General features: G+C 40.2%; 1 protein-coding gene across 2 annotated transcripts in view; it reads right to left on the reverse strand.

Annotated features, from left to right (window-relative positions):
* The window catches only part of LOC149158987 (ethanolamine-phosphate cytidylyltransferase-like), a 298370-nt gene that overhangs the window by 169285 nt on the left and 104784 nt on the right, over positions 1 to 24301 (reverse strand). For both annotated transcript variants that reach the window (XR_016261737.1, XM_089436387.1), the window contains exon 3: positions 4934 to 5115. Coding sequence is in view for 1 of the 2 variants with exons in the window: in XM_089436387.1 (XP_089292513.1) it covers positions 4934 to 5115 (182 nt within the window). In the remaining variant the exon portion in view is untranslated. The remainder of the gene's footprint in view (positions 1 to 4933; positions 5116 to 24301) is intronic.

The raw sequence follows: 24301 nt of genomic DNA on the forward strand, positions 1-24301 counted from the left end.
TAAATAAGTGGAATGGAGTAGGGAATGAGAAGGGCAATTTTGGGCCACATATTGGGGCATAGGGGTAGCTAGATAAGGGGAAGCCCACACCTGGGTAGGTAATGTGTAGGAGGAAGCAATCATGGTACATGAGGTGCCCCGGTCTTGAATTTCCACCCTTCTTTATATGCCTTTTGTCTTTTATGAATTTTCTTTAATTAATTGCTCAAGGCTCAAAGGACAAGAGCATGATGTGTAAGATATAGCAGTGATTACCCCCTTTGACGTAGGGCAGTTCATTGCCCTCCAGGGGTTGGGACAATCATGTGTTCCTAGTTGATAAAGAAGGCTCATCTAGGGCCCATGGAACCAGGGTGATGACCATGGATTGGGGTAGAGCTCATGTATTGGCTTTTGCCCACGTGTTGATTATTTTGTCCTGGCTATCTTTTGCATTTTGTGGTACAATATCCTATTAAATGTGGCCAATTATGCTTTTTTCTTTTCTTTTAACTGCTTCAACCTCTGGGGCATCATTATAGGCCTGACCCAAGGTGGGGGCAAGGGGATAGGAAGGTTGGCCCTATGTGGACCCAAGTGGGAAAAATGATGAATGGGGTACAGTGAGTAGAAACGAAGTAATATATGCAGATAAAGGAGCGGGACCATGCACCCAAAGTCGGGTTTTCCAAGTAGTACTACCCTAGAACTAAATGGTCAATAAAGGAGATCCCACGCGACTAAGATCCAAGGGTAACAACCAAAAGAGATCAAGGGGACAAGAGCACAAACTAAGCCCACCCTTTCCGCGAAATCCCCCCATCAATCCATACTTAGAAGTATCCATGATAAGTAAACCCAATACTCAATTACCAAATGACAAGACATACCTTTAGATTCAAGAGGTCCACCTTCAAACATACGATCAATACAGGTGGGTGAGGGACCACATGGCTGGCTCTACTGGCAAAGAAATAGCACAACGAGCTAGTAAGAGGTTGCAAGGGGTTGTTGGCTACCGGTTGAGGCTCATCATGGAGAAAAAATTGTCCTAGGGATATCACCCATGTAGTGGTGGGTAACAGTCCCTAAAGGTGACTCTCTTCGTTAAACGTTTTGACACAAATCACACTACATATCTCTAATCTTCCCTCAATAAAAGAAGACTTGCAAGGTCGAGTAGAAGATGAAGATACATATCTTTGATCTGCCCTCGCTCAAGAAGACTTGGAAGGCCGAGGAGAAGATGAAGTTACATATCTCTAATCTGCTCTCACTCAAGGAAACTTGGAAGGTCGAATAGAAGACTAAGTTTGAGGCATACATTTTTTTGTGTTTCTGTGGCTCGTTCCTATGGAAGAAATGCGAAGCTCTGAGGCACATTGTTTTGTGATATATGTGAAGGTCTAAGGCTCGTCATCTCTGTGATATACGTGAAGGTATGAGGCTCATCACCTCTGTCGCATGTGTGAAGGTCTTATGCTCTTTGTGATCTGACGTTGACCTAGTTGCAGACCTTCTTGGAGGACGGATTTGTGAATTTTGTTTTGGCATATTGGAGGGTTGGCTTGACAATTGTGAGAGGTCACCTTGCTAGTTAGTTTTTGTTTATGTCTTGATGTCTTGATTAGAATATTCTTATGTACAATTTGATGAATTGAACTCTCTCTCTCTCATATGGAAAGATTATTAGGTTTTCACCCTTGTGGGGTTCTGTCCCAAGAAATTTTGATGTCTCTTGTTTTATTGTCTCACTGTGATGTTTACTTCTTTACTAATCTCAATGGTTGAAATTTTCAAGTATAATTGCTTAATGATTGGAATGCTATAAAGAATTCAAATTGTATCATTGGAAGTAGTTATCAATTTGAAAATTGTTCTAGTCTACCTAGCTACTAGAAAATCAACAAAGCACACCACCCACTAACCTAGGAGAAAGTGTACACATGTCAATGATCAATCGATGAGGTGGACGGATGATGTGAGTGGGTTGTCAAACCCTAGGGTACATGCACAGTTAGCCCATTAATCAATTCAAAACTCGACAACCTCCTAAAAATGTGTGCCAAAGGATAAGGATGTGACGTGGATAAGTTGGCATACATGAATAGGGCTACGATGAGGTTCAACAAAGTGGCTTTCAATGGGCTGCCTCAACATGTGTGCCAAAGTGGGAACAACTAGTCTCCCGTGTGTACCACATCAAGTTCCATCCCCTCGTAACAAAGCAACAAAAATACTTAGGAATTACCATAAATGAAAATTTATAACATTTAAGCATAAATAGGCTGATAATTAAGCACTCAACCTAAGGTTTTGGGATTAACTAATAATATCCTAAACCAGTCAGGTGTGTTCATATTAGAAAAAGTAAAAATATGAGAAATGAGGGATTAATATGGAATAAAACTTAGGGAATTAAAATTTAAAAGTGTGATGCACCCTCTAGATGGAAAGAAGTCAAATGTAACTGCAATGTGGATTTTACCTATATAATAGGTAGAGATGTGATGTGATACACAAACTACCTGTGTAAAATGATGAAATGTGATGAAGGTGTAAGTCTGGAGTCAAATCCACCTAGCCAAAAAGTGATGATATGCTTGTGAAATACAAATTACCTAGGTGAAATTATGAACACGTTATGAATGTTACAGAACATGCATGAAACTAGGAAACACCAAGGAAGCAAATCACCATGCCACAGGACACTGACTACAAAGATATGAACTAACCATGCAACACAAAGTGGAAGTGACTAGAGTCTAGGCATGACTAGGTAACCACCATAAAATCAATCCATGAAGAGCATGATACACAATTCAAGAAATTACCATCATCATTGAAACCTTTGGAAGCCTAGAATCGTCTTACCATCCTACAGAAAATCTGAGTTGTGTGATCAAAATCACATGTGAAATACCCATGCATTATGTTGGGTAACAGGGACTTATGCAAATGGCCTATGTTGACAATTCGTGTATAACCTATTTCATCCCATAAATTAATGGTTTACTTCTTATTATATGGCCTGAACGTTTGTATGTTGTTTTGTAATTGCTACAATCTAGACAATTGATGCTCAAACGGTTAATCACTAACTTACTATGGATGCCAATTCTATCTTCATGATAAAGTGGTATTCATCTACAAGTAGCACAAATATGCGTGTTTTCATATAACCTACAACTAAATTGGCATTCTACATGTTTTTTTAATGTAAATGCAATATAATATGCCAATATATCTATCTATATATATATATATATATATAGCATAACCACACAATCCAAATTAGTATAAGTGTCTCAAGAGCATTATATAATGCTCTTGAGACACACTGCTCTCAAGGGTTTTTGGCACTCTCGCTCCCGCATTGTAGCAACCTTGCTCTGTTATACTAATTTGGATTGTGTGGTTATGCTATGCCAATCCTTTTTGGCCTGAGGCAATCATGATTTTATTTTTTATGCTTAGACCTATGGATGAATAGATTCTCAAGATCATGTGAGAGGACATCATTAGACAGTTTGGTCGAGTTACTTGTGTTGATCCTCCAGTGCACACTAAGCCCCAAGATAGCCTTCTATGTAAAGAAATTCATGGAGTAGAGAGAAGAACTTTTTGTTCGACTCCCCTGCACTCTGCAACACTAGATGCTTGCTCTCCAAATCCCCATCAGGCAATTTCAAGTTGGTTCTCATCATCCTTGTCATCTTCAAGTTGAAACCAACCATCACATGACACAAGAAGACAAGATCTGCCAAATCTACCATCTTCATGAGATCTTGACAGAGAACGATTCATCTTCAAGTGCTCCATCTATTAAGAGATTAGGGGACTATTTTACTGTGTTTTCAAGGCATCTTAGACATCCAATACATGTTCTTTATTTTCCCGAACCAAAGATGCATGGCCTTTTACCTAAGGGAGGCCCTTGGATTCACTCTCTCTACCCTCTCGAACACAAATCAGACATTCCAGTCGATTACAAATTTCATTCTGATGCGTCCATTAAATAGAGACACTAAAAGGCAGGAAAACATCAACACTGCATCAAGCATTGAATGTGTAAAACCTTGAGAGGCCACCAGCACTAGATCAAATAGACCCTTGCAGTCATGTCATCTCAAATACTAGGATATTTCACACCACACAAGCAATCAAGGTGCTTTCTCAAGGTCTTGGCCATGGGCTTTAGCATGCAAACAGCGAAACATATCTCATACGGTATACCATATCTACCTGCTCCTATAGACCATCCAACCAATCATCTATCAGAAGTTTCCTCTCTTCGACCTCATGTTAGGAGGGAGAGCATCAAGGGATGTTGATTGTCCCCCAGGTAAGACATATCCCTCAAAGGTCCGATGGTTCTTGGCCTTCAGTTCTCCACAGGTTTTGCTTGTATTGCATCATCACTTTGATATGTGCTCCATGATGATAGGGCTTAGACTTTGGATCTTTCTCAACATAGACTAGATTTTCTTTTATCATTATTTTCCAATGGCCACATTCCCCCACTTCCTATTTTCACCGATATATTTTGCAGTCTCAGTGACCTATTTGTTGTCATTTGTTGGACACAATAAAATTATCTTATCTCGTCCTTAATCTAGAGATCTATTCCTTTTTTATGACAACAACGTTCCAGCACCTAAAGAATGTAATTTTGGTTCTACACTTGAATAGATATTATGGCTTTTTACTTGGGACAAAAAAACACCAGTTCTAGAGCAGATTGCAGCACAATAAAATTAGATAATACAAACACTTCAAAATTAGTATCCAGAACAGGGTATGTTGACCTAGATAGTAAGATCTATAGGCACAGACAATAAACATGGAATGATATGCAGCTTATTTGATAAATTATTCTGCTGTGATATAAAAATTATTACAACAAATTAAAACGAATGAATTGCAAAAAAAAATCACATTTACATGCAAATACCTTTCCATTTGAAAACTGCACAATGCGCCGTGATGTTGGGAGAAAATGAGAAATTCGAGTTCCATTGGAAGCACCCCTACTCTCAGCCTTGTGACTGTGCCCATGGCTAAATTGCCGCTGTAAAGAAGCATGAGTATGATTGTCACTACTGGGTCTGTCTCTAACACAAAGCAGCATCCGACCTAACACAAAAATTAACATTGAACCGTGCATTTAGTTAGAATAAACTACAAATATGCTATTATGTGAAAATACGGGTCATAAACGTTTGATAGAATCAACCAAAAACAAATACCTTTGGAACTTACAGCTGCCATATTATAGGACCAATATACGAAAACAGAATTTCAACTAAGAAATAAAACCATGCATTTAGTTAGAATAAACTACAAATATGCTATTATGTGAAAATACGGGTCATAAACGTTTGATAGAATCAACCAAAAACAAATACCTGTATTTGGAACTTACAGCTGCCATATTATAGGACCAATATACGAAAACAGAATTTCAACTAAGAAATAAAATAACCTAAATGGTGACATTATGCATATGAACACCACATCAAAATGTGAGAAACTGATTGATACCTCCAATGACCACCCTTATTTTATATATCATCTCAGTGAAACAACATAAGCCTAAATCTTTAATAGTTACATTCTTAGCTATATTGGAAACTGCTTGGAAAAAACAACCTGGAAGGGCCATTGTAGATTAACACATTTGCATTAATCAAAACTGGAACATGTATTCCAGAACCTAGTTTACATGCAATCTGCCAAGAGCACTACAAAAACAATAGACTCTCCAGTATGACAACGACTACAAGCTCCATTGCAATCTGGCAAAGGATATAATCAAAATTAAGTAAAAATAGATCTTATCATATTGGTGTTCACCTTTAGGACTCCTCTCTTCCTGAATTCATGTTTGGATGGGTTAAAAATTGTCCAAGTGATGTTCCTTTTACATAACACTTTTGCTATGACCTTTCTTTTCTCCATCAGTGATATGAGTACAAGACTACGCATACTATGACTTCATGAAAATGCAAACCGTGAATTATTGGCTTTGATTATGATGCCATCAGGGATTTATTTCACATCAAAGAAAATTAATGTCTTACTTTTTGCCAAGAAATTTGGCCACAAAGTCATTATCTGCACTGTTTCCAAGGTAATTGTCCAAGTGTAACATTTTAGGATAACTTATTTACAATAGTAAGATAAGATGAGATAATTTAGTGATGTCCAAACAATGACCACAAAAGTAGGTCAATGGGACTTAGATACTATATCCAGCGAGGGAAAAAAGTGGGAATGCAAATGCATCTCCTTATTGCAATGTAACATTTTAGACTGACTATTACTAGGTCGAAGGCAACAATGGAGCGATAGCCCACTGTTAACTCAGCTAAGACTCCTTTCTCTTTACGGACTTTCACCGATGGGAGGAGAACCGGTATAAAGGGGAATCACTAGATGAATAGGTCAACAAGAGGATGAGGAGTGATTCCTAAGACCTATTCTCAAGAGAGACTCAATTGTATGGCTTTCTTGCTTTGGAAGCAAAGTGATAGGCTCTCTAGGAAAGGCTAGAAGGATTCTTGAGGCTAGGGTTTGGGAATGTCTTGTAAAGATGATTCCGCGGCCTAGAAATCCTTATGGAGAATTGGTCTTTGTATGATCTATGTGGAATTGGAGTTGTTAGGTTGCAGGACCACACGAGATCAAGTGTTAGCAGAATTAGGTCAAGGAAGTGGAATTGATCGCTCAAGGAGGGGCTTGACCTAATTATGGAAGAGAAGAAGATCAATGGACAAATCTTCTTGGAATAAAGTGCAATGATCCAAATGAGGTTAGTAGCCAAGAGAAACCTAGGGCAATTGATGATCCTCGGGCTAGGGCTTGCAGTATCTCGAGATCCCACATCAGAATTTCGTGAATTTTAGAGAGCCTCTAGAGACAACCCCAGCACAATAGAGGGCAAGAGATTGAAATATTTTTATGGCTAGAACGTGAGAAAATTGATGCCCTAGGTGACCTATGGAGGTTAGGCCTAGAAAGAGAAGGGAAGGTGAGAGAAATAAGCTTTGAAAGTGATCACCTGTGGAGGATTAGTGCCTTGTCCTTTGGGAGAGATGAAGTCAAGGAGAATTTTTGGTTTGGAAAGAATTCACCCAATCAAGTAGGCCTTCAAACAACTTCGCATGGTATTAGGGCATGAAAGCAACTGCTTTAAGGGCTTTATACTTTGATTTGTAATAATTGATGACTTGTCAACATGAATTTAACACAAATTATCTCTAGGAACATTCACCCATTCATACATGGCCCATGACATGATGCAACGCTATAAAAGATCCCAAATTCCACTAATTCGTATAGAAACGCAGTAATTTTATGACTTGTATAGTGAAAATCCCAGCAACATTCATGTGACAAAAGTAAATAACAAGAATAAGCATGAAACGAGCACTTACATGTAGATAAGAGTATATCCAATCATCAAATTATGCCAATAATGAAGCTCCAACACAAGAGAGATAGTTCCAAACATCAAAATTCATCCATATCATCCAAACTCGTCCTCCAAAAGGGATAGTGAAAATCTCACAAGAGCTAGTAATCCAATCCAAGTGATGATGATTAGAATGAATCAACTCACTTTTATTTATACAATCCCCAAAGGGATTTGAATGGCCCAATTTGGACTAATAATGCCCCTAAAATAAAATAATGTGCATAATAACAATACTTTTGGTGACAAGCCCACCAAAATAGCTCAATAACATAAGAATAAGTCTCTCAAGAGGGCAGAATGATCATTACAGTGAGTTGTTGGGCCTTTGAGGAGGCCTAATGAAGTCCAAGGGGTGCCATGCTAAAGAACTAGACTCCAAACATAGTGGACAAGGGGTTGACCCCCTGTTTTCCAAGCAAGAACCTATGGTGCTCTCATGTGGGTGTGGGGGGCACAAGGATATCCTCATGGACTTCCAAGTGGAACGAAAATACCTGTAGACAATCTGTAAGGGCTAGTATGATGACATAAGCCCTCCCTCTACAGCGGGAGACATCCTCTAGACCCTAGAACATCTGTCAAGTGTATGGTGCATGTGTTGAGTCGGTTGGACATGGTGAACTAGATGCATCCTCCTCAATAAAAAGGTGGAACACGAGAAATCAACGAGTGGTGTTGGGGATCCATGAAGTACTCTCTACTATGGTGGAGGCTCATGGCTCTCAACGCTCACCCTAAAAGTGCCAATGTGTCCCTTTGGAGGACTAGGACCCTGTATAGGGAGACCAAGTCCCAAAGGGAGACCCACCTGCAATCCTGCTTAAGATCCAATACGTACCCTTGCTCCAATACAACAAATCATCAAAATAATCAAGTAAAAGAGCTTATAAGTCATGGAACCAATCGAGCATTTCATGGTGGCATGCCATTCCATAATGGGCTTTGGCATGTACAACTATTTCCAAGCTCAATAAGGGTGTTAATCAAGGACCCCATTAGGTGGTTTCAACCCTTAAAGGGGGTGATATGTTCATGGTACATCCTTCAAGTGGTAGGTGGCAAATGATATTGTAATGGAACGGAGTGGGGATCAGGGGAATCATCCAAACCACATGTCATGGTACAAGGGTAGCTATAATAAGGGAAGCCCACACCTGGGTATATGAGTGTAGGAGGGAGCAAATCGTGGTACATGAGTTACCCCGGCCTTTGTTTTTCCACCCTTCTTCATATGCCTTTTGCCTTTGATTGATTTTTCTTCATAACTACTCGGGGCTCCAAGGGATGAGAGCATGATGTGTAATATGTGGCAGTGGATACCCCCTTAAGGTGGGGCAGTTCATCGCCCACCAAAGGTTGGGGCAATCATGGGTTCCTTCATAATGGAGGGGGCTCATCGAGGGCCTGTTACCCACCATTTTGTGGGTGATACCCCTAGGAGAAATTTTTTCTCCAAGATGGTCCATAACCGGCAGCCACCAACCCCTTGTAGCCACCAGCTAGGTCATTCTGCCATTTCCCAGCAACCTGAGCCAACCATGTGATCCCTCGCCCATCTGCCACGGGTCTCCCGAACCTAAAGGTATGCCTTGCCATTTGGTAATTGGGTATTGTAGTTTTCTTATCATGGAAACCCTAAGTCACCTGACACGGGGATTCGGGACACGTAGGATTCGGGATTCGTGGTGTCGGATTCGGGAAACGCTGACCCCACGGAACAGGACACGTTAGGACACGTTATATATTATTTTATTAAAAAAAATATATATATATATTAACAATTAGATATTATCATATTTCTTACACAAATTTTAATTAATGATACAAATTTATTGATTTCAAACATAGATCTTCAATGTTCATCTATAGCTATTAGCATGCATAGTACATACAAAATTCAAATAAATGTTGGTACTGGTCACATAAAGCGGGGAGCGGGAGCGAAAACGGGAGCGGGAGCGACATATTCAGAAGCTCTTGGTTTGGTGCTCTTGATTAAATACGAGTTCCATACCCTAATACATGACAAAATTCAATGGAAACATTGCAATCCCCCAATCCTAAAATCCTGAAAAACTGATAAGTCTGCTGGATTTTGAATGAAATCTAAAATTCTACTTTCTCCATATGAAATCCAATGAGGCCGGAACCACTCTCAAACATCCTGAGTCATTTCATGGTAATGTTAAAAATTTAAGTAAAAGGATGAAAATGAAGATTAAGGAGAATGTCACTTTTACTTTAAGAATTTAACATTACCATGAATAGCATATCAATACTAGGGCCTAGACTTGATTATGAAGCTGCCAAAATGCTCTACTCCTTGCTGCAACAGCACAAATCACTTACCAAATGAAAATATTAATGAGCAAACACGCCCTTTTCATACCCGCGCTGAGCTTAGCGAGTCCTGGAAACCGGACACGTGTCCTAAAATCGCGACACGCCCCTGAAAATCGCGACACGCCCTCGAACATGACGTGTCCAGTGATTTGGACACGAATCCGGACCGAATCGTGTCGGATTCGCCGGATTCGGGATTCGCAGGGGGTTTAGGACGAATCCGGTTTCCTAGTGGAAACCTCTGGGCATGGATTAATGGGGAGATTCGACGAAAAGAATGGGTTAGGTTTGTCCCTTGTCCCCAATACCCTTTTGGATATTAACCTTGCATTCTAGTCCCGTGGGATCTCTTTTACTGAACATTTGGCTCTAAGGATGGTATGCCATGGGAAACCCTGATTTTGGTTGCGTGGTCACGCTCCCTTATCTACTTATATTACCCTCTTTCCACTCATTATTACCCCATTCATCATTTCTCCCACCTGGGTCCACATAGGGTTAGCTTGCCCCTTCCCCTTGCCCACACCTTGGGTCATGGCCTGGAACAATGCCTGGCAGTTGATGTAGATAAAAAGAAAGACAAAAGCATATTTGGCCACATTGAATAGGAAAATGTACCACAAAATGCAAAATATGGGCGGGACAAACACATTTAGCACATGGACAAAAGCCAATACATGAGCTCCACCCCATCATTATGGCCATCACCCTGGTTCCTACAGATTCTATGAGCCTCCTTCATCATATAGGAACCCATGTTTGTCCCAGCCCCTGGTGGGCAATGAACCGCCCTACCTTAAAAGGAGGTATTCACTGTTATATCTTATACATCATGCTCTTACCCCTTGAGCCCCGAGCAGTTAATCAAAGAAAATCATAAAAAGGAAAAAGGCATATAAAGAAGCGTAGAAAAATCAAGTTCGGGGCACCTCATATACCACGATTGCTCCCTCCTATACATTATAAACCCCAGTGTGGGCTTCCTGTTGAAGAATCTAGGGCAAATGTGTGTAGTGTGATTCTTCATTACTTTGATAACAATTTGTGGAGTATTTTTACTTTTCCTTATTAGCTTGTTCTTCTTCTTATTATTATTAGTGCATATGTGTGTACTTCATCAAACTGCTACCAAAACACAAAAACAAGAACACAAGATGTTGGCTCTCTGCCAGGGCCAAAACCTCTCTTCTCTTGAGAGGAAAACCCTTCAATCTCTTCTTATAGATGTTTAGATGATGAATACCAAGACCCTTGACAAGATAGACACCAAGTTCCCTCCAAGACAATTGTCACTATCCTCTGCTCTGTTTAGTTCACAGTTTCCTGCTCTTCTTCTCCCTATGTCCTTGCTTTTCCCTGTGTCCATGCTGTCCAATTACTGTCTTCGATTCCTCCTTTTCTCGGCTGCCACAATCCTTTATTTATGATGTTTATATTGAGACAGACTTGCATACTCCTCATTGAGTTATGATACTATTTAGATGTGCCACCATCGAGAACTGAATCTACCACCGAGAGCTGCAGTCACCACCGAGAGTTGTAGTCATAGTACATGTGCTATCATCGAGAACTGTAGCCTCCACCGAGAGTTGTAGTCACGTTATATGCCACCACCGAGAACTGTAGCCTTCCGAGAGTATAGTCACTTTATATGTCATCACCGAGAACTGTAGCTACATATATATACACAGGATACTACGAAGAGCAGTCACTGTATATTTATATATATACAACCCTTTGATACCTTCCGAGAGTAATCACATCGTATCAATTTCAGAGAGACCTTCGACATATATTCCGGATTTCTGAGATTCTAGAGATACTGTATGTGTATATATATTACAGACTTCTGAGATCCTCCATGGTGTATGCGTTTTGTTCTTCATTGACCATAACGTGAATTGATCCGCAAACTTTTGAGAGTTATGATATTACCCTTGATCACTTCACCGAGGTATCCCTGTGTATTCATACGATCTTCGTTGACTGTATTAGATGATCCGAAACTTGTTGCTTTAGACTTCACGTCACACCTTATATATATGGGTCAACGATAGCACCTTGAGTCGACAGGAGTGCCTTGAATTTAGGCCGACATATCATCAAGGAGATTATAGCATTTTTGTAGAGCGGATTTGCATGAGGATAGTGACACTTGTTCTTGGAGTGTAAACCTTTGATCTTATGACTATTATAATACTTATGATGAAACATAAAAACCTAAAGACATCAAGAAGAAGTCTTTGACCTATGGTAATCACATCTTGCTCATGAAACCCATGATGCAAGGAATAATAATTTTCTTCATAATATTATAATTACAAGTCATAATGAAAACCGAACCTAGTTACATTTTCTTCAACACTCCCTCTTAACTAGGGAGGTATTCATTAAATGGTACAAGGCTATTCTCAATACTAAAGAGATCTCATAAGAAGAGTCGGACTAGTAATCCATCTGTATAGCATCATTATAACCAACATTGTCACATAGCAAGGCCTTGACTAACAGCTCTATCTCTCAATAGATCAGAGCACAATGTTGGTGAGACCAATGATTATAGACACCTTCATCATTGTCTCTCAAGGTACATACCCACCCGAGTGTTCACTAAGTATGACCTTCTAGGACTATTCTTGTCTTGGGTTCCCAGCCCTCAAAGAATATCAGTCATCTTGCCTACTCTTATCTTGGATGTCCTACACATCCTCAAAGAGTATTTGGATGCCAGATGATTACCCAATCCTCCCATTCTTTCTTCCCAAGTGAAGACAAGAATGTTGTGTCTATCTTGTGTCTACATTTCCATTCATGGCCTTCATCTAGACTTATAGTTGTTAGTCCTGGTCTAGTGCATGACCCATGAAATGGAAAACACAATTGTCACTCCTTTGTAATCAAGGGTGATTCAAAACTCTCTCTTGATCAAGGACCTGTCAAGGCTCCCTCTTAACTGGGGACTCTTTCCTTCATCAGCAACTTCTTCTTTGTGGGTCCTTCAGCTGCTTGATCTCCTTCCTTTCTTGATGTCATGAAGTCTTTATTCGAACTTCTTTTAGGTAGGGCATCATCCATCGATCACTTTCCACCCTGATTTGTCATGTCATTGCTTCCTTCGACGAAAGTGACTTTCACGTCATACATCAGGTTTTCTTGTCATCTTGGCTACTCCTTTGTCATCTTGTCCATGCTTCGGAACATTCTTCTCATGGATGCTTCGTTGTACTTGCTTATTTACATGCTTCGACCTAGTAGCCCATCGTGACTTCGTCCCGATATTGCTTCAACATTGCTTTTTGTTGGATGGTTTCTTCATCATGACATCTTCATAGAGTAGAATCAATTATCTGCATATTTTATATCTCCAAGGCCTTCATAGGTGTCAAGGGTCCTTTCTTCCTTTATCAGAGTTGTCTTGCCTTCTTTCGGGAGATATCTTCAAAGTATCTTGTCAGATAGTGATTCTCGGTGATCATGGTGTTCTTCCACATACTTGATCTCTTTTTTCATTTGCTTCTTATTAGATAGATAGGTCAACCATCTAATGCTTCTTGTGAGAGCATTCCTTCATTGCTTGCTTTCTGGACTTGTCAGTGTTTTTTCTTGCTTCTTAGTCAGCAATCTTATACTCCTTATGTGAGCATATTCTTTTGTTGACCTTCATTGCATTGTGGTACATCCCATCGAGCATGTTCTTGGTAAAAGAGATTCTTTCATGCTTGACCATGTTATAGAACTATCCCATGACTCAATAATATACAAATGATAACATGGCTCAACTTTAATGCATACATACCTCATCTTGATTCTCCTTTGATCATCCTTTGGTGTGGCCCTTCTTGCTTCATCTTAGCTTGCCTACATATCATCCTTTTCTTGAATCCCATGAATGGGATTCCCAATGAGACATCTGCCTTGGTTCATGAACCTTCTTCTGAAGATTCTATCATAGGATCTTAAAGATCCTTGCCTTGCAAATGTTTCTTTTCCTTTGATGATGGAGGTCTTCTAAGATTCTTAATCATGATCAATTTCTCTTTCATCGTTGATGTGGTCTTATACTAGGTGAGCTTCTTCTTCATGAATATCTTGAGCTATATCTATCATGCTCCTATATTCTAGAACATATTTCTACTCATGCATTTTTTTGTTCTTATCTTCACGAGTATCTAGAACTCTGTACATTATGTTTATAGATTCTAGAGGATGTTTCTAGCCATGCAAATTTATTCTATTCCTACATGCTCCTATACTACTCAAAATTTTGAAAGAAGTCTAGAAGTAAAGAGTTTGACCTAGTCATAGTAGAGATCCGGAGGATCTTCCTTCTTTTGCTTCTTTCCTTCTGTTAGCGCTCGAATTTGCCTCAGGCTGAGGAAGGCAAAAACTCAAGGCAACATCAAACCAAGCTCAGCCTCGTAGCTAGCCCTCGAGGATAGGAAAGGGCTCTCTCCGGGTCTATCTCGGCAAAAGGTCTTCAAAGGGGCTGAGATGACCAATAAAGAATACTGATTTTAGGCTAGTAAATTGATAAGGAAAGTTTGATTTCAAATTTTTAGGGTTTTGTTGGACAACAGGGCAAGGCAATTTTAGGTGTGGGGATGAGACACAGTTTTTGCAGAGGTCTTTTTGGGGCAAGGTAGGTGATTGTTTTGATGCCTTTAAAGGAATTGAATGGAAAGGTATGACTGGTGAGGAGCTAAGGAGAGCAAGAAACTTTCAGGAGTTCTCCTTAAACAGATGAAAACATAGATATTAAGCAAACTTAAAGGCAGAGCATAGAAAACCATGAATTCTACCTTAACACTTCATTTGCTTAATTTGCAAAAGAGAATAGTAGGAAAATGATACACATAACAAACTTACAAGTACATGAGAGTAACACACCATCAACACAAATAACAACAGGAATCCCGAATAGTGCTGCAAAACCCTGGTCTTTCCTTTGCCAAAATTTCAGAGATACAAAGTGTAATACAGTCTAAGCTTATCCCTCTAGAGTCCAACCATGAAAATGACTAAGAAAATACATAATATAGGCAAGTCAACCATTCCCTTGCCTCTAAGGGTCGAGCTCATCATCCTAAGAGCTGTTTCAACCAATTCTAAACAAAGCACTACAATCTAGGCAATCAAAACAACTTGCCTCTATAAGTTAGGAAACCAATTCATTCATTAATTTTTTGCTATTTTATGAATGAATCTTCTAGAATAGGTAAAAAAGTGTCATGTCAACATGAAAATACATTAATTACATCAAAGAGGGTGAAAAATCCCATCAAAAGTCAAAACTGGTCAAATAGCTGCGTTTTCCTGTGCTGTAGATGAAAAACTGGAAAATTTCCCTGATGCGTAGCGCGCCAAATCTCTACGCGTAGCGCGCCTTTCAGCCCACTTTTGGGGCACTTCCCGGCATCCAAATGAGGCTCAGGTGGGCTTGTTGGAAAGGTCTGGATGTCTACTTTCCAACCCAAGTGGAATTTCTCAATTTGGTGCCCATTTGCCCCTCCAAAAATGAATTCTCCCAAGACTGCTTCCTGTGTGTCCAAAAAGGGGCAGAAGGTCATTTTTTGCATGTTTTTTGACCTTTTGGGGGCCCAAAACTTGATGAAATGTCTTGGCAGTGGCTGAGCAGGTGTATTTTATCATGACAAATCCAAAAATGCAAACCTTTCTTGAATTGGGCCTCCCCATCTTCAGGGTAGCGTGCGGCGCACTACGCGTTGAGGGCAAAAACCTGTTTTTAATACAAAAATTTCAAAATTGACCAAAATTTCTCCAAATTTTTTGAGATTTGAGCTGGGGGTGTATCATCAAGTACCATGCTCCTTCAAGGAGGCTTCGGCCAAAATTTGGAGTGGATCGGGCCTTTTTCGCCGTTTTAATGCCTTGCTCAATCGCCTCTTAAGGATCTTCATTTTCGCTTTGCAAACATGCATGTGGGCCCAGTAATGATTCTTCATGTGACGAAGCAAGTCTTTGTCTCTATTGGCTTTCGCCAACAACCCCTCCAAGTGTCGGTTGACCTTCTCAAGCACAAATTGCCGCGCCACAGGTGTCAAGTCACCCGGTCTTTTACGGGCCAACCTACGGTCTTCACGGATTCGTTGCAGCTCTATAAGTGTGTGCTCGTCCTCTAACTGTTTATTGCGCTGCTCTAGATACCTGATATATGAAGCTGTCTCATCATCATGAATGATAACAAATCCCGATGGCTCACCTGAAAACCTCTCCTCATGCTTGGGCTTCTTGCCCTTATCCTGTACCTGTGGTGAAGAAGAAAGCGAGACCCTTTCCACATGATGTGGAGACAATACTCGCTTTGCTGCTGCGAACAAAGGTCTAGTGCCTCTCTGAATGAAAATAGGCTTGGTCTCATGATGCTCAAAACACCGCATAGCAAGAGGACAAGCATGCAATTCTCTGAGGTTGATTGGTTCTTCCCTGACATGTTTGCCACTTTTCCGAGGCCTCCGAGATTCCTGTTCTCTCAAGGGAGAATCACTTTCGGTCTCTGCCTCATATTCAGATGAGTGACCAGATGACATGACTACTGATATACAAACTGCCTTGAATGAAACTGTGGTGTGCAATTGAATGTGAACTGCTTTTTTGCTCTAACAATGTTGTGACCAAGGGGACACAAATGCACAAGGGAATATTAGGAAAGGGGAAACATTAGGGAATTAGGGAATTTGGAAATAAAAACAAGGGATTTAGAGAAGGGAAATGAAAATCTTGGATTTTAGGGTTTTGGGATGTTAGGTAAGGATAATGTGTTTTGGTAACAGAGGTGAGGGACTAGGATTTGAGGGATTATAGTGTAGGATGAAGGAGGGAATTAATGGGGAAAAATAAGGGTGAATTTGGAAATGGGAAACAAAGGGAAATGGGGAAATAATGACAACCCTGGTTACACTCTGTTTTTGAAACCCTACAGCACTTTTTTTGCATTCAAACCCTACAGCGATTTCATTGATAAAGGAGGGCTTTCCACTTGGATTTCTAAGGTGAACATATCATGAACCCATTACATTTATCTTTCAAAAGCCAAGCACAAGTGGTGGATGTGAGCCTACCTGTGGTTTGCTTGAGTTAGGAGAGGAGTTGAATACTTGCTGGCGAATTTCTGGGCAGAATTCCCAACGCGTAGCGCGCCTCACCCAACGCGTAGCGCCCCTCTGGTGCGTAGCGCCTGAACAAAATTACACTGAGAAAATCGCGTTGATGCGTAGCGCGCCCTGGGTGCGTAGCGCGCCTCTGCTGATGCGTAGCGTGCCCTTGGAACTGCCCGATTTGCTCAATAACTTGTAAAATCGCCTTAGCAGGGATGCACTTTGCTCTTGAGAGGTGAATGGGTTGTTTATGAAGAGGAATGTCTTTATATAGGCTCCCCTTTAATTTTTACTTGACCAAAACCCATTTTGTAATGTTTGGTTGTTGACACTTTTTCATATTAAATAGGCTCTGACTTTTTGGTTTCCCTTTAAAAACAATTGGTTGAAATAATGATTGCTTCTGATAATTTTTGCAGGGATGGCTCTGATATGCTTTGGCAAAGGAGACCAAGGCTGCATTGCAACATTTGGAGAACTTGAAATTTTGACAATTTTGTACAAAAACGAGATGGTGACCTGTGTTTTTCAAAAACAGAGTTTTGAAAACAAAGTCCAAATTTAGTTGTACAATGATGAGAATTATTGAAATGATGATCTATGAAGGACATCCCTCTGGCCTGCTGGTCTTTTAAGACTTCTCAAGACAAAATTGACTCAACCCTAGACCTAAAACCTCGAAATTTAAAACATGATGATGGATGACCTTTGAAGACTTTATTTACTTAAACAGACCTAAACCAACAGTGCCAAACACGAGGGGAATAAATGACACAAAACTATTCCATCAGAGTTATGGCATGCCTAACGAAATGCAGCTGATCAAACTAATGGGACGCCTAATCATGAAATGCAAAAGAGCTTTGATCTCTGATGGAGGGATAACTAGACCGACTCTAACACCTTCTTCTTTCATCTCTTGAGTTATGTGAGCTTCTTCCTGCTTTCTTTTATTACTGTTGTCCTTCTTAAGCTTAGGACAATTCCTTTTGTAATGTCCATATTCTTGGCATCCAAAGCATTGGATCTTGGACATGTCTTTGTTGTTTGTTCTTCATGGACCAAATTTGCCAAATTTACCCTTTCTCTTGGCCATGGTAGCAAATGCTTGCTCCTTTGATCCCACATCTTCCTTTCACTTACGTTTGGTTTCCTCTAATCTGAATAGAGACCACATTTCACTGAGAGTGGTTGCTTCCTTCTTGGCATATATGTTTGATGTGAAGTTTCCCCACTCCTCAGGTAGAGCATTGAGTACTACAGTGGTCATATCTTTGTCAGACATGACTTCCCAAGCTCTTGAAATTGATCTCTCATTTCAGAGATTTTCATGAAGGGAGCTATTCCTTCCTTTGTTATCTTCATCTTGTATAATTCATTCCTTAGAGATATTACTTCCCTGGTTGTGGATACCGAGAATAGCTCTACTAACTTATCATAAATTTCTTTTGATGTCCCAAACTTGGAGACATAGGGAATGAGAGAGTCTTTGATTGATTCTATCAGAATCCTTTGAGCTCTCGTCTCATCCTTATTGTACTTGGCTAAGGCTTGAGTTTGTTCCTTGGCAGGGATAGTGATATTTCCTTTAATATGCTCTAGGAGTTCATTCTCCTTGAGTAGTAGATCAATCCTCTTGTTCCATGCAAGAAATTTATTGGTTCCTACCAATTTATTGTTTTCCTTGCAAAAAGACATTGATGTATATTCAGAAGGGGACATGTACTTACTTGATAGATTTTGAGATGTAATGGATTTGCTTTCTCTTTGAAGACTTGATGGCTTGATGTAGGTCCTGCTTCAATCTGCTCTTCTTTGTAGGTGCCTTTATATAAGGCTCTTCTTCTAGCTTTGTAGACCTTCTTGATGAATGATGGATTGTATACCCTTCTTGACCTTGAAGTGATTGAGACTTCTAGGCTTGATGCTTCAACCTTGTAGATGCTTCTCCTTGAGGAGTGTTCTTGAGTTGCGCTATCCTAGATGTGTCACCTTAGCTTTGATACCATGTTGAAGAATCTAGGGCAAATGTGTGTAGTGTGATTCTTTGTTACTTTGATAACAATTTGTGGAGTATTTTTAATTTTCCTTATTAGCTTATTCTTCTTCTTCTTATTATTAGTGCATATGTGTGTACTTCATCAAACTACTACCAAAACACAAAAACAAGAACACAAGATGCACCTAAAAGAAAAGAAAAAGCATAATTGGCCACATTCAACAGGAAATTGTACCACAAAATGCAAAAGATGGTCGGGACAAACACATTTACGACGTGGGGAAAAGCCATTACATCAACTATTCGCCTTCCATGGTCATCACCCTGGTTCCTAGAGGCCCTAGATGAGTCTCCTTCATCATTCAGAAACCCATGATTGTCCCAACCCCTGGTGGGCGATGAACTACCTCCCCTTAAAAGGGGGTATCCCCTGCTATATTTTGCACATCATGATATCATTCCTTTGAGCCTCGAGCAGTTAACCAAAGAAAATCATAAAAGGCAAAAGGTATTCGAAGAAGGGTGGAAAAACCAAGGTCTGGCTAACTCATGTACCACGATTGCTTCCTCCTACACATTATTTACCCAAGGGTGGGCTTCCCTTTTATTAGCTACCCTTGTGCCATGGGATGTGACCTAGGGTGTTCCCCTTTCTCCCCTACTCCATTCCATCATTGTATCACATCCCACCACCATTTGACGAATGTATCATGAACATATCACCCCCTTTAGAAGCAAAAACCACCTAATATGATGATTGGTTAACTCCTCTTGGAGCTTGGAGACATTAGCACATGCCAAAGCCCACTATGGAAGGGCATGTCATTATGAAGTGCCCACTTGTTTTCCATGGTTTGTAAACGCTTTTACATGATTACTATAATGACCTGATATGTTGGAAGGTACGGGGACACATTGGATCTTATGCAGGATTGCAGATGATTTTCATTTTGGGTTTGATCTCCCTATACGGGGTCTTAACCCTCCAAAGGGCTACATTGGCACAGGTAGGGTGTGTGTAGAGAATCATGGGCCTCCACAGTGGCAAGTACCATTCCATGGAGTTCCCCAGAGTCATTCAGAGATCACTTATGGTTCGCCTATTGGACGAGGAAGATGCACCTGGTTCACCATGCTCAGTCGACCCCCATAGTCATATTATGCACTTGGCAGATGACCCAGGACTTGTATGGTGATGTGGCATCACTTATACCATCATCTGAGCCCTTGCAGATGGTCTACAAGCATCTTCAATTTGTTTGGAGACCCATGAGGACACTTGTGTGCCCCCACACCCACTTGGGAGCACCACAGGTTTATTACTTGGAGAACAAGGGGTCACCCCCTTGTCCACTACTTTGGGAGTCCTATTTCACATTTTGGCACCTATGGACTTCATTAGGCCTCCTCTAAGGCCCAACAACATGCATTATTGATCATTCGACCTCTTGAGAGGCTTATTCTTTTATTTTGAGCTAGTTTGGTGGGCTTGTCACCAAAAGTTAGTTATCTTGTACATTATTTTATTTTAGGGGCTCAATTAGGGCTTATTAGGCAAATCAAATTCATTTGGACATGTATAAATACAAGAGATGTGATTTCATTTTAGCATCATCACAGGGATTGGATCATATCTTCTTGTGAGATTTTCGCTATCTTTTAAGGATGAGACTTTTTGGATGAATGGATGAATTTCGATGTTTGGTTATTCTTCTTTGTCTTGGAGCTTCTATGATTTGCATATCTTGGTGATTGGATATATTCTTCTTACATGTAAGTATTGTGTTAATGCTATTTTGATTCTTTATTTTGCTGCATTCATGATATTGAAATTTTCGCTAGTCTAGGGTTAATTCATTGCTTTTCTTGGAACGAAATTGTGGAAATTAAATCTCTAAATAGTGTTGTATCATGATTGGGCCATGTTTGAATGAATGAACGTTCCTAGAGACATCCTTGTCTTGACAAGTCAGCAAATATTGTTGAACGAAGTATAAATGACCCTGAATTTACTTCCATTAAGCCCTAATGCCCAACGAAGTCGTCTTTTAGGCCTCTTTGACAAGTGGAAATCAATCCAAAGTCTAAATCTTCCATGACTCCATCTCTCCCAAATGACAAAGCATTGGTCCTCCTTTGGTGATCACTTTAAAGCTTATTTCTTTCACCTTCCCCTCTTTTTCTAGGCCTAGCCTACATAGGTCACCTAGGGCATCAATTATCTCACAATCTAGCCATCCAAATACATCGATTTTTGGTCCACAACTGCGTTGGTGTGTCCTCAAGAAGCCCTCCAAAATTCATGAGAACGGTGGGATCTTGAGATATCGCAATCCCTAGCTCGAAGACAAATTCTTGCCCTTGGTTTCCCTTAGGTTAGAAACCTCATTGGGATCCTTCCATTGCCTTTCATTGAAAATTCCTTCCTTGATCCCTTTCCCTTCCCTAATTAGGTCAAGTATATCATTGGTTGCTAAATCCTATACTCTTGACATAACCTCGGGTCCACTTGGTCCTGTGTGGTCCCATGCATTATCAAGGTTAATTCTTCAAAGATCACCTAGAACCCAAGTTTCCACAAGACTTATACGACTTAGGGATCTCCTTTATAAGACACGTACTCAAAACCTAACCCTTGAAGTTTCCCCCAATCCCTTCCTAGAGAGCCTTCCATCTTGTCTTCCAAGACAAGCAAGCCACAATCTTGAGCCTCTCTTGTGAATAGGCTTCTAGGATCACCCTTCATCCTATCTTTGATCTATTCATCTTTGTGATCCTTATCATACAGAGTCTCCTCCCATCGGTGAAAGTCTGTAAAGAGTAGGGAGCTTTAGCTGAGGTGACAGTGGGCTATTGCTCCATTGTTTCCCTTGACCTAGCAATTGTCCCTTTAGGATTTCCTGCTAGGACCCCTGTTAGTTTGAGCAGTAACATCTTGGCGTCGTTGGGGACGCGAGACGTGTGTTTTGTTCCCCATACGACATATTGACATATCATTATTGGCGACTCCATTGGAAGAACGAAGCCCTGGTTCTTCATTGAACTTCAAAGTCTGTTGAGAAATTTAGGGCATAGCAACTAAGTGATTTCTCTTATATTAGTAATTGTATGTTTGTGCTTTTTACTTCTTTAGATTAGGATCTTCTTTTACTTAGGTTATTAGTGTTCTTCTTCGTCAAACAATTATCAATGCATAAACCATAAAGAGACAAGAGACACATAATATAGGCTATCAGCACGGGCCAAAGCCTCTCCCACTTGAGAGGAAAACCCAAACAAATTCTTCTTCTTATATAGATTCCAATTGACGAATACCAAGACCAAGACCCTTGACCTAATTACTACTCCAAGACTGAGACACAAGTTCTCTTGATGAGATCCTTGGACAACGATAGTCAACCTTCTGCTCCTTCCTCCTTCTCGGCTTCTTCTTCAACCTCGACGTCCCTCTGCTTCAAACCTTCGGCCTCCTTGAATTAGGTATGCAATCCTTGACCTTAAATAAGAACCTTCTTCTAGAGAAATATCCTTGATACCCTTGCTTAGGATAAAGTATCCTCTTGGCTTGTCTCGGCTGCTCTTCTTCCACTTAAGCTCTCTAGGAGGATTGCAATTTTCCTCGACTTCCACTGCTACAACAGACCTCTTTCTTCCTTGCATGTATGGAGGTTTACAGCCCTTAAAACAGACCCAAAAATAACCCTAAGAACTTCGCTCTTCCTTCTTCTTACTTCACTGGTTGGGAGGCTTCTTCTTTCACCTTTTTTTGCACTTCTGTTTTAGACCTTTGTTCCATCGAATTTTCTGCTCTAATATGTTGATGTGCTGCCCTATTTATAGTTATTGTCGCCTCATAATAAACCGACTTGTCATCCAGCTAGGTCGACGTGTCATTTGGAGAGATAATATTATTCTTTTTGAAGCCAACTTGAAGCGAGATGCTTGTGCTTGTCTTGGAGGGCTATTTATACTTATCTAATGACTCATACAAAATGTAACATGCCCAAGAAGGGTCCTTCTTCACACATGACATTGACTCAATTTGACTTTTATGACTACATGACGAAACCTAAAGGCTCATAATGGGAGCCATTACCAAAATAAAATTCCTTGCTTATGAAACCCATGAGACAAACATTGCAATAATAATTTTAGTTTTCTTCTTTTCATCAATTTCATAAAATCACAATTACACATCTCATTATGAAGACTGAACCTAGTTACACTTTTCAACAAAGTCAATGCTTGTAGGGTGAAGCAAGCATTTGTTAAGGCAACTTTAGTTCACCTTGGCTACTCCCATGATATCAATATGTAAAGATCAATGGCTTCTAAAAAGCTTCATGAGTGGTTTCCTACTTTGGATATCACATGGGTTCTAGGATACCCAAATGGCTTGGATTGGAAGTTTATGCAAATTATGCCACAATTCAAGGTTGATCCATCCACAACATTGGACCACATAACAAAACTTATGAAGCATGCTTCTGAAGTTAATGTGGTTCATCTAGACAGCCTCATGGAGTTATTTATTGCTTCTATTGAATACAAGCACCAAGGTTGGCTCGACTCATGTGAGCCTAAAAGCATTTCATCGTTTATCAAGTTGCTCAACAAATTCATAGAGTATAAGGGACCCAAATTCCAATCTAATGAAGTTGCTTGTGAAAGCCTAAAGGAAGCCCTCCGAAGGTAAGGTCTCATTAGTCAAGATGAAGAAGTTGGAGGCAACCTTGAGGATCTTAGTGATGAGCAGGAAGATGAACCCTCATTAGGTCCACATAATGAAAAAAAAACAAAAAGCGCTGGGAAGGATGAGTTTATGGAAAGTGAAATTGAGACCAACCTTACCTTTCTCAAGGATATTACTCTGATGACTCCTCTTTTGAGAACCTTGAGAAAGATGATCCCATTAGCCCCTTGGAAGATGACATTGGAGATTACTTCCACATTGAAAAGGAGAAGTGGGAAATCATTGGTCCTCAATTTGACTGTGCTCCCATTTATGACACCGACAAGAAGGATGAGGTTGAGAGTGGTCCTCCCTTTCTCCCAGACATTATTTATGAGGAGTCAGGACACATCCATCGATATCCTTGGGAAGAAGAATTATCATTTTCCCTTGCATGAAAAGGAGCAGTTGGAGATGATTAACTCTCCTTTTTGGGAAGATCGTATCTTTGGCAACAATAATGATAGGATTGATAAGGCCTTTGCTCATACTTACCTTCCTTATGATTCCAGGAATATATTCAAATCACTTGAGCCTCTAGAGTTGGATTTTCAGGAAAAGGATCTTGTTGAGACTTCACCTTCCCCTTTGCCCTTTTCTATTGTTCATCATCTTGAGTCTTCATCAAGTGATTCCCTCACCCCTTGTCATAC

Source organism: Pinus tabuliformis, chromosome 5_2 (assembly GCF_031772625.1).
Source record: "Pinus tabuliformis cultivar Carrire ecotype Pingquan chromosome 5_2, CPIR1, whole genome shotgun sequence".
NCBI lineage: Eukaryota > Viridiplantae > Streptophyta > Pinopsida > Pinales > Pinaceae > Pinus > Pinus tabuliformis.